Source organism: Myotis yumanensis, unplaced genomic scaffold (assembly GCF_028538775.1).
Source record: "Myotis yumanensis isolate MYYU_CA2020_CCGP unplaced genomic scaffold, mMyoYum1.0.hap1 SCAF_16, whole genome shotgun sequence".
NCBI classification, from domain to species: Eukaryota; Metazoa; Chordata; class Mammalia; order Chiroptera; family Vespertilionidae; genus Myotis; species Myotis yumanensis.
Window position 1 is genome coordinate 44,453,476 of NW_027223767.1, and position 10,638 is coordinate 44,464,113.

Consider the following 10,638-nt stretch of genomic DNA (forward strand, 5'->3'; position numbering starts at 1 on the left):
GGGGCGGGGAGTGGGACTCCTTTCAGTGCCAAGGACTGTTCCCCTCCCACTCCCTCTCCCTTCCCAGCTGCTTTGGGTCTGCCTTCCTTCCCCTGAGCCCACCCCTTTTACCTTCTAGAATATCCTTTGCCCAAAGATGGCTGAGGAGCCATGAAGCTGGGGTGGGGGTAGGGGTGAGGTTGGGGGTGGGGGTGGGGTGGGGGTAGGGGTGGGGTTGGGGAGGGGTTCTAGGAAAGAAAGGCCTCTCTTACTCTGCCCCTCCATTTTTCCTACAGAACTGAGGGGAAGAGGCTCCACTCCCTAATCCACCCAATGTTTCCTTGTGTCCCAAGAAGAACGCCTGCTTCCCTGGAGTGAGGGGCAGCTTTACCTGCTGTCCCGTCTGCGGCAATTCAGAGTGTACAGTCTAGCTCCTGTGTGGGGAGTTAGGTGGGCAGCGGCTTCTCCCTGTCCATAGCTGCCCCTGCTCCCACCAGAGAATCATAGAAAAGTAATAAATAGTCACTTGGGTTTTCCACCCAAGTAGTCCATGCTAAACCCCGAAGTTCCCGGTTGGCCTCCGTCTGGGACATCAGTTGGCAGTGGCCTGAGATTGCATCCACTGGAGCCCAGCAAGCAGCCTGCAGGACAGGAGGGACAGAGCAAGGATCAGTATATCCCATGAGGATGATGGCCCGCAAGCCCCCCAGCCCCTGCCCAAAGCCAACTGAATGTGGCAACTGACGTTCAGTCAATAATATAAACAGACTGAGTGTGTACTATGCACCAGCTACTGTGCTAGGCACTGTGGTTACCGGTGAAAAAACAGACACGCCCTCTGGGGCTTACATCCTACAGAGGAGGTGGCTATTAAACAAATGATCATGCAAATAATTCCATCACTACACACTGTAATAAAGGTTAGGAAGGAGCTGTACAGAGGCCTCTGGAAGTCTGGGAATCAGCGGGACTTCTCTAAGGAAGGGGCCTGGAGACCTACCTTAGCAATGTCTTTGGGCAAATCTCTAGCGCTCCCTTGCCACCGGCTCCATCGAAGGAGGCAGGGCCAGGGTGACTTCAAAGGCGTGGGAAGAGACCCCCATAAGCAAGTTCTCCCATTAGACTGCTAGCAACACCAGAACGAAAGGCGGCGGGGATAGGGTGGTCTTGGTCATGACTTTATCACCTGGCACAGTGCATGGCACATGGGGGTACTTAGGAAATGCTGGTTGAATTGAGCTGACTGGGGGGGGCGGGCGGGCGAGGGGGTCCTCTTGACCCAGGAGGTAGCAAGAGACCACCGGAAATGTGTGGTTCCTTGGCTGGCCTGACCAAAGCCTCCCCTTCTTTAATCAGCCATCTAGGTCCTTGGCCTCTGTGATTCCACCTGAGAAGGGAAAGGGAAGGGCTCTCTCCAGACCTGATACGGACCCTAACCCCCTCCATGTACTTCCAATCTTCTTTCCTACCTGACTTCCCCTGAGCACTTAGCACTTTTTAACTTACTACATATATTTTTATTTTTATTGTTTATTGTCTGTTTCCTCCCCCCACCCTACCCCCACAGGAACGTAAGCTCCAGGAGGGCAGGTATTTTTGTCTGTTTTGTTTACCGATGTTTCTCCAGGGGCCTAGAACAGTGCCTGGCGCCAGTAGGTGCTTAATACACGTTGAATGAGCGGTATCCTTTACTCTCTACAGAAACTCTGGGAGGAAGTAGATTTAATCACCCTCCTCTTTAGAGGTGAGGAAACCCAAGGTCAAAAAGAGTTGTGATTTCTGCCTCGAAGGCTTGTCCCAGGTCTTCCCGTGGCTCTCTCCCCTTCATTCAGATCTCAGCTCAAAAGACATTCAGTAGAGGCTGTCCCTCGCCACCAGAGCTAAACCAGACCCATCCCCACCCCTCTGTCACTGTGGTCCAAGTTCACGTTCTTCATAGCACTTGTGAGCACCTAAAACGTGTGTGTGGGGGTGGACTGTCGCCTCTCCCGCCACTAGAACAAGCTCCTGAGAGCAGGGGCTCTCTTGCTCACGGCTCACCCACAGCATCTCAGCTGTGGGAAGGCGCATAACTGACTTGACTATGAACCAGATTCTGACAGGAGAGGCAGGAGGATGTTCTGATGGTCAGTCATTCATTGGTACCAGTCCCAGGAGGTCCAGGTGGGATGGCCACTAACCCTTCCCCGGTGAGGGCACAGCAGCCCTGTATGTGCCATGGGTGGTCTTTGATGGCACTCAGGGTGAGGAATTGGGAGATCTCCACGGTGGTCATGGAGTCCTTCAGATCCTGCTTATTGGCAAAGATCAGGACAGAAGCATCTCGCAGAGCCTGTGGACAGAGGAGCCCAGCCCGTCAGCGTTCCAGGGCCCAGCCTCCCCTCCCCAGTGCCCCTTGAGTGTCCCCTGGCTCCCCTGCTGCCCCAGCAAGAGAAGCCCAAGCTCAAGTGGGGTTGGCATGGGGGCCTGTCCCAACATAGCAACCCCAGCAAATGACACTGACAGCTCACAGATGCCTCCAAGCCAGCTCATAGAGTCCCTAACAGTCCCATGACATAGGAATCGGATGATTCTCCCTAATTTATAATTGGGTAAACAGAATTAGAGAGGCAAAGTAGCTTGCCTGGGGTCCCACCGTGAGTGGGACATGGTTTTAGAACCTGAACCAGCAACTTTGGCTTCTGTGGTCAACTGTGCTGCGGGCATTATCGCCCTTCATCTGAGATAAACTAGCCCTGCCCCAGCTGCTGAGCTAGAGGCTCTCAGAGGCCGAGTCACAGGAATGAAGCTCAGAGAGGCCACGTGAATAAGCTGAGGTGACACAGGGAGCACACTGGGCCCTCTCCCAGCCGCAGGGGGCTTACCTCATGGGCCAGCATCTTATACAGCTCCTCCCGAGTGGTCAGCAGCCGGTCCCGGTCCGTGCTATCAATCACAAGGACGATGAACTGGCCAGCAGAGGGGGACCATGAGTGGTGGGCTTTCCCTTTGGTGAAGGTGCCCTCTGCCCAGCTGTGCTCCCCGCTGGCCTCTGCACTTCCCTGATGCGAGTCCCACAGAAAACAAACTGTCCAGTCTCAAGATCTCACTGCCCTAGTCCCATTTTTTTGTCTTACATTTATTTGTTTTTATTCTAGTCTCATTTTAATCCCCCTTTCCAACCAGACACCCACAGTACACAGCATGACCTCAGATTTCCTGCCAGAGGCGATGCCCTGGGCATTCATGAGTCCATTTAGGCCTCACCACAGCCCTTTGGAACTGACACTGAAGTTGACCCTTGAACAATGCAAGGAATGGGGCAACCAACTCGCACACAGTTGAAAATCCACATATAACTTTGGACTCCCCAAAACTTCAGTCCTCGGTATCCGCAGGGGACTGGTTCCAGGGCCCCTGTGCATACCAAAATCTACGGATGCTCAAGTCCCTTATAGAAAATGGCATAGAACAACGCATACAGTTGGCCCTCTGCGTATGTGGACTCTCAACCACAGTGCCATTCCCGGGAACGCCGAAGGCTGGCTGTCTATATATTGAAAAAATTCACAGATAAGTGGACCCATGTTGTTCAAACCCAAAGTTTTTCAAAGCTCAAGGGTCAACTGTATTATTATCCCCATCTACAGATGAGGAGACTGAGGTGCAGCAAGGTGACATATCCTGCCCTCAGCCACACACCTGGTGAGTGGAGTGCTGGAATTTAAACTCGGCTCTCTCGTTCCAGGAGTGAAACCACTGGATTCTACTGCTTCCAGAGTGAGTAAGTGAAACCCCCGGAGACAAGGGTCTACCCCATCCAGTGCATCAAACGGAAAAGTGCCAGCCAGCAGACAAAGCTGCTAGGAAATATTCAAACATGCCCACAGGCACTGTGCTGTGTAAGTATTTGACAGGCATGCATTAGCTATTGTTGTATTATTCAATTTTCACAACAACTCAGGGAGGTCGTAAGTGGGGGAACCGAGGCTCAGAGAGGTTAAGTCGCTGACTAATGTCACACAGCCCCTGCAGCCCCGGGCCCACCTCACCTCCGTGTTGGAGAAGTATGTGTTCCAGGTGGAGCGCAGAGCCTCTTGGCCCCCTATGTCCCACATGAGAAAGTGGGTCTTTCGCAGAACAACCTCCTCCACGTTGCTGCCGATGGTGGGACATGTGTGGACCACCTCATTCATCAGGCTGGGGGGGTAGGAGAGGGTACCAAGAGCTCAGCCCAGCTCACTCACAGCTCTCACCTCCGACCCCTCTGCTCCTAAGTCAGGCTGAATCTGGTTCTGAAGAAATCAGCCCAGGTTGACCGAGCCTCTGCTGAGCAGGAGTGAGACCAAGTCCTGCCCTGGCTTGGACCCCAGAGAGGGGAGACTGAATCGAACAGTCTCCCCAAACTTTGATATGCAGTTGAATCACCTGGGAGCCTTGTTAAAATGCAGATTCTGATCCAGTGGGTCTGGGCTGGGGCCCAGCGCTTTGCACTTCTAACAAGCTTCCAGATGCTCCACCGCTGCTGGTCTGTGGGCCACACTTTGAGTAGCGAGGGATTAGACAAACGAGACAGACACTCGTGAGGGCCATCCGAAAGGTGCTCTGGCTACAGTGACACAGAAAACACACACCCTTTCACCTGCAAGGGATTCCTCCGGAAGATCTGGGAAGTCACTCCCTGTGCTCTTGGAGTTACAGGTGAGAGAGAAACGTCCTTTTCACTGTATACTCCTGTGCTGTTAGGATTTTTCTTTTCTTCTCATTTTTAAAAACCATTTCTATGTGTCACTTTTTCAGGGGAGAAAATCTGCCCTAAGTAAACACTCTGGAGGCTCCAGAACCGGAGAGATACCATCCGGGGAGTGAATTTCGGGGAAAACTCCGATGGGTTATTACTCAGCACATGTGCCGGACTCTGCCGGACCAGGGGCCACGGAGCCCAGCGGACCCAAAGCTGGCCCTCCCTTAGGGTTGGCAGGAGGAAGGCAAAGATGCAAAGGTGGAGGGAGCGCAGGAGTTGAAAAGAGGGGACCCGCCGCTAGGGGGTAGAGGAGAGCAGGGAGGCGGGAGGAACCTGCCTGCCCACCAGCCTCAGCCTGTAGCAGAGCTTGGCAGGGGCCGGGGGCAGATGGCGGGGCGCAGTGGGGTTGCCCATACCCAGCAGCATTCGAATGCCAGGTCGAGGGGCCACTGATCTGAGTGAGGGGCCACTATCCCAGGAAGGTCCCACTAGCGTTCTCCAAGTCACTCCTCCCGGGAACCCAGGGAAGAGCTCCGGTGATTGGCTCACGTGTTTGTCAGTCTGGTGGAAAAGCACAAGCCCCGCCCCCCACCCCGGGAGTCACTTACAACTGGTAGAGGATGGTGGACTTTCCTGCGTTGTCCAGGCCCACGATGATAACCTTGTGCTCTGCAGGCATCCGAGGGGAGGGCAGGGTCAGGGCCCAACGCGATGACCAAGGGACTGTGGGACCCACTAGACCGCCCACGAAGGAGACAAGTGTCCCCAGCAGTCTGGGGGACTTCCCACGGTACCGCTTCTGCTCCCCCGCCCCCATCTCCCACCCACCCCCCAAAAAAGAGGTGGGGGGGGGGGACCAACAGGACAGGTTTCTTTCCCACGGCCCCGCATACCAGCCCCACCTCCCTCGCTCCACAATTCCAGAAAAGGGATTGTCTGAAGGGTCCGGGGAGCTCAGGGCTTGTCAAGACCCGGAGGGGTCGGGGAAAGAACCGAGCGCGAAGTCACGATCGCAAGAAGCCGGCGGCGGCGGCGGCTTTTGCCCCGAGGATGTAGCTCGCCCAGCGCTGTGCCCTGGGGCGCACCGAAACCCGCGACCCGCGAGGAGCCGGCAGGGAAGGGGCAGGGGAGCCTGCGCGTCGGGCTCGGGGCGCCCGTGCAGGACCCTCCGGGTCCTAGGTTACCCAGCGCATCCCAATCCCGGGAGACCCGGGCGGGAGCCGGATCAAAGCGATCGCTTGGATGCCCTTGGGCGCCCCTTACCCTGTTTCCCGAAGATGCCCATCAATTTGGCCATCAGTTGTCCCATGGCGCGTCCGGGGCCGAGCAGGTGCAGGACTCAGTGGCCCTCGGGGGCCGGGGTTGAGCCCGGGCGCTTGGAGCCCCGCCCCCGGGGGAGGGCCAGACGGGGTCTATGAGGTCACGGGAGCCTCCTGAGTCTCCTGCAGGGTCTGGGAATTCCCTGAAACGCTGAGCCCTCAGGGGTGCTATGGACGTCATGTTGACAACAAACTACTGTCCAGAGCCCTGGGGGTGCGAGCAAAGTGGGGTCCACATCCTCCCCGTCCCCCCGAGAAAATCCCAGAGTTCTCTGGGTGGACTGTTCCCCCACCGCCAATCCAGGAGACTCAAACGGTGTTCCATGACCATGTCCCAGCTCTTCCTTCTCCAAGCGCCTTGTCTGGAGCATGAGGCTAAAGCAAAACCCTTGGCCACCCACCTTCTCCACCTACTAGCTGTGTGGGGTAGACAGGGCTCACTGATCCCCTCTCTGAGCTGGGAGAGTATTTTGACCCTCGACAGATCTCTAGCTGTTCACTTGTGTGGGTCTTGTAGTTCCCTAGGGTCTCCCTCCTTTTGCAGGTCCCTTGGTGACAGGCAACTTCTATGATTTACTGACAACCCGACTGCTCAGGCACAGCTCCGTGAACCCAGAGGGTAGGCATCCGAAGACAGGGATGGAGCAAAAAAGACATCTCTCAGCCACAAACCCTACAGAGGGATTCCAGATACTAAGACTCGGCAGAGGAGGAACAGGAAGGGGGAGCCGTTCGTTGATGTTTGTGAATTTTCTTCTTGCTTAAACTGGGGAAAACCAGAAAACAAAAAGAGAAGTGGGGAAGGCAAACCAACCGCAGGCTGCAGGGCAGTTAGGAGACACCAGCCATCACCCAGGGGACTTGGCTCCTCCCACCCCTCCGCTCTAACGGGTCTCCCCTTCCCAGGCATCTCCTCACAGCCCTCGGTCCTGTTAACCTTCCCAGTCTGTTACTCCACAGCTCATAAACCTTCAACGGTTCCCTATTGCCCGCTGGATTCAGATCAGTCTCCTCACCTGAAATTCAGGAACCTCCATGAATAGCCCCCATCTGCCTTTGCAGCGTATCTCCCAGGTTTGCCCACAACGGTCCTTGCTCACACAGGCACAGCTCTTTCCAGCTGTGCTTTTGCCTCTGCATTTCCTCCACCTGAACGCCCTTCCCTTTTTCAGAAAGGAGGGTTCCTGAGCCCCATCCCACTGGCTGCCTGCCATAAAAGCCACCTACTTGCCAAGCTCCGGCCTGGTTCTCCAGCCATATGGGGCTTCTCTCCACACTGAGACTGCGGACTGGACTGGCATGCCTGTTTCTTCCGATCATCTGTGATTCCTAGCGGGCGGGGTTCGTGTCTTGTTCACCTGTGTGCCCCCCACCTGGTCCAGTGCCCGGCCCACAGTAGGAATGTGTTGCTATTGGATTGAAGTACAGTGAGTTAAGCTACAACCTGAGAAATGGTTTTGGAGTATTAAAAAAAAAAAGCGTGAGTACAAGTTGAAGAGCATGGAGGAAGACAGGGAAGTTTGTGAAGAGAAGAGAGAAAAGAATTCACTTAATACAGAATTTTCATTCACCCCACCCCCTACTCCCCAGATTCCTAGCAGAGTGAGAAGGAAGAAGAATTGGCTAGCAGAGCCCATCTGGCTGATTTCATTTCGGCCCTAGGAAAAACGAAGCTGGGGCTGCGGCTGGGTGCAGCGGGGTGAGGGCACAGGAGGTGCTGAGGGAAGCAGCAATGTGTTAAGCATTCTCACCATCTGTTTCCTGGGGGTGGGGGGACCTGTCAGTGTACCCTGCCTCCTCCGCCACCACCACCACTTGCAGAATTGAAAGTGACATTCGGCCAGCTGGAGCACATTCAGTAAACAGACCAGAGCCCAGCCTTCCTTGAGGCCCAGAGCTGGATCTTAGGGGCATTTCATTCACTTTTCATTCATGTGACGAATATGAGTCAGGAGGTAGGAAACATGCCAAGCAGACAAAACAGACCCAGTCTGGGTCTTAGGAAGCTTACTGTCTAGTGGGGAGACAAATACATATACCAAAAACAAACCCACAAAAACAAACAACCAACCAACCCTGGGAGGCAGTAGATGGGAAGGCCCGATTTAGAAGGGAGCCAAGGCACTCTTCTCTGAGGATGTGATCACGGGAGCTAAGTCAAGCTTTCGCTCTAGAGCAGGGGTGGGCAAACTTTTTGACTCGAGGGCCACAATGGGTTCTTAAACTGGACCGGAGGGCCGGAACAAAAGCATGGATGGAGTGTTTGTGTGAACTAATATAAATTCAAAGTAAACATCATTACATAAAAGGGTACGGTCTTTTTTTTTTAGTTTTATTCATTTCAAACGGGCCGTAGTTTGCCCACGGCTGCTATAGGGCGTGGGAGTGGAACACCCTCTCACTTCTGGGCCATCGTGGCCCTGCTCAGCTCATTTCATTCTTGATTGGTGGAAACCTTCAGCCACACCTAGGACTGAGGCTCGCTCTGGTGCAGAACATATTGCAAAGACAGCAGCAGCCAGTCAGGTGTGTGTATGTGGGGGGCAGGGGAGATCCCCAGCGCCTCAGTTCATGAACCCCTGAGGTGGCTGTGGTAGCAGAACCAGCCTCTCTGGGCCTCATCACAGCCAGCTTCATGGTTGTTGACGTCCCGTGCTGACTGTGTCGGTTGAGGGCTTGTGGTTACCAAGAGACAAGTCTCTCTCTCTCTCTCTCACCTCCCAATATCTCCAAGCCACCTAGAGATGCCCTTGCCTGTATGTTCTGGGCAAATGCAATTTCAGGCAGAAGGCACATGGGGAAGAGACACATATCCAGATACCTGTTTTCCCCTCCCTCCCCCGCTCCGCTCCCAGAAGCTGGGCCATCCTGGGGCAGGGGAGTTAGCCCTAGACTTGGGGGTCACGGACACCACAGAACTTGAAATCCACACATCTGAGTCCAAGTTCTTGCTCCAGTGCCGTGTAACTATGGACAAGCTGCTGGATCTCTCTGAGCTTTATCTGTAAATGGTAGTTAATAATCCCCGCCCTCGGTACAAAAATATCAGGCTCCACGCAGGATGGAGCTCTCTGCCGAGCACTCGGCTGTCTTCTGCTCTTCTCCTCTGGGCTGTCCTCCTACAGCACCATAAATCCACCTTGTCCAAAGCTAGGTATCGTTTCTGCCTCTAACTTGCTTTCTCTCTATAACCCACAGTCACCCCAGACACCTCTCTCTCTCTCAGTGACCATCTCCAGTTGCTCCTCAACAGCTCTCCATTCTGTTCGACATCCCTGACAGCCACAGCCTCCTTTCCCACTCCACTGCTGAGGTCTAGTGCAGGCCCTTCTCATTCCTCACGTGGAGTACTGCAGGTTTCCAGGCTAGACCTTCCCGTCCGCTCCAAACTGCAACCAAGGCAATCTTGCTATTTCTGCACACCAGCTTCAGGACAAAGCCCAAACTCCTTAACGTGACTCAAGATCCACGGGGACCTGCTCCTGCTGACCCTTCTCTGACCACACCTTGCGAGCATGCCTTCAACACTCCCCCACTCCTCTGCTTCCAGCCTCTGCTCAAGCCTTACTTCCTTCAGGAAGTTACTCCTGGTCTCCTCAGATTTAGGGGACTCAAGCCCTGACCCCTGTCCCAGGTTCCCCCAGAACCCAGTGCTCCCCACATCAGACAGCTCACTGTTCTGTCCCAAATTGCCTGTGGCTCCCATTTAGACTTGTGCCTGGTACATAGTAGGTGCTCAGCAAACGTTTGTTCAGTGGTTAAACATGGGAATGGATTGCACTGAAAGGCAGTGCAGAGCCCTACACTGGGAGGCAGAGACCGGACTCCAATCCCAGCAGCGCTTGAGGGCCGTGGGTGGGCCCGCCACTTGACCTGCGGGCCTGCCCAGTTCCTCTCCCCTTGGGTCTGCTGACCCCTCTTCTAGGGAGGTCTGGGTGTCTGTTGCCCTCTCTACACACACACACAACTGCACACAGCATAGAGGAGCACTCAGGTTAAAGACCCAGGAGCTCATCCTTCAGGTCCAGCACCACCCCAGAATCAAGAACCAGGTGCTCCGAGAGACAACAGCAGTAACAACCTTCAGAAGCGCGCATCCTGCCAGCTGCTGAGGGCAGGAACTGGCAGCACCTGCTGACTATCTTTCTCTGAAGCTGGGACTGGGGAAATCCCCATTCTCTCTGCCCCTCCCCCAAGGCTGGTTAGCAGGGGCTGGGTAGCGGGTAGTTGTGGGGGCTTTGGGGGAGTAAGCCCGAGACTCAGTCCCTCCCTCTCCTGAGGTGCTGGGGAGCAGTTGAGGCCAGAGGAGCAGAACAAGCACACGCCTTTAACATTGTGCCAGTGGGTCTGGATCTCACCCACTGTAGGACACCCCATTTCTCCACCTCAGCTTCCCATTTTCCCTGGCTCTGCTTAAGGGGAGAGGGGCTCTCTGCGGAATTTGGCGCTGAGTGGGGACCGAGCCAGGCTACGCCGCTCAGTCAGGTCTGAATGTAATGCATCAGAGTCACAAATCACCCTCATCTCCTGTGGCGTAAACAACTCCAGGCACAGCTTCCTCCTGCACGCCCCCTCCCACCCCCCCGCCCCCACCCCGTGGGAACAAAGCAGGCTTGG

General features: G+C 55.1%; 1 protein-coding gene across 6 annotated transcripts; it reads right to left on the bottom strand.

Moving 5' to 3' along the window:
- Window positions 1-18: 18 nt before the first annotated feature.
- On the bottom strand, window positions 19-10,574 carry ARL5C (ARF like GTPase 5C). 6 transcript variants are annotated; one of them, XM_070394430.1, is made up of 7 exons: window positions 5,966-5,987; window positions 5,311-5,371; window positions 4,387-4,567; window positions 4,011-4,158; window positions 2,844-2,927; window positions 2,160-2,311; window positions 632-1,366 (listed from the first exon to the last, which is right to left on the bottom strand). In XM_070394430.1, the coding sequence occupies exons 4-7, from the start codon at window positions 4,152-4,154 to the stop codon at window positions 1,195-1,197; spliced, it is 552 nt and encodes a 183-aa protein (XP_070250531.1). In that variant the 5' UTR covers window positions 4,155-4,158; window positions 4,387-4,567; window positions 5,311-5,371; window positions 5,966-5,987; the 3' UTR covers window positions 632-1,194. The 6 variants fall into 6 exon arrangements, with proteins under 6 accessions (XP_070250534.1, XP_070250531.1, XP_070250532.1 ...); XM_070394431.1 differs by having other exon boundaries at window positions 4,387-4,500; window positions 5,966-5,985; XM_070394433.1 differs by lacking the exons at window positions 632-1,366; window positions 4,387-4,567 and adding an exon at window positions 19-620 and having other exon boundaries at window positions 5,966-10,574.
- Window positions 10,575-10,638: the final 64 nt, after the last annotated feature.

Bases quoted from the DNA above. Each gene is read 5' to 3' on its own strand.
- ARL5C (XM_070394427.1), bottom strand. From the start codon at position 6,011: ATGGGACAACTGATGGCCAAATTGATGGGCATCTTCGGGAAACAGG. The intron at 2,928-4,010 runs GTGAGGTGGGCC...TCTGCTGGCCAG, and splicing joins CATACTTCTCCAACACGGAG to TTCATCGTCCTTGTGATTGA. The intron at 2,312-2,843 runs GTAAGCCCCCTG...CTCTGTCCACAG, and splicing joins ATAAGATGCTGGCCCATGAG to GCTCTGCGAGATGCTTCTGT.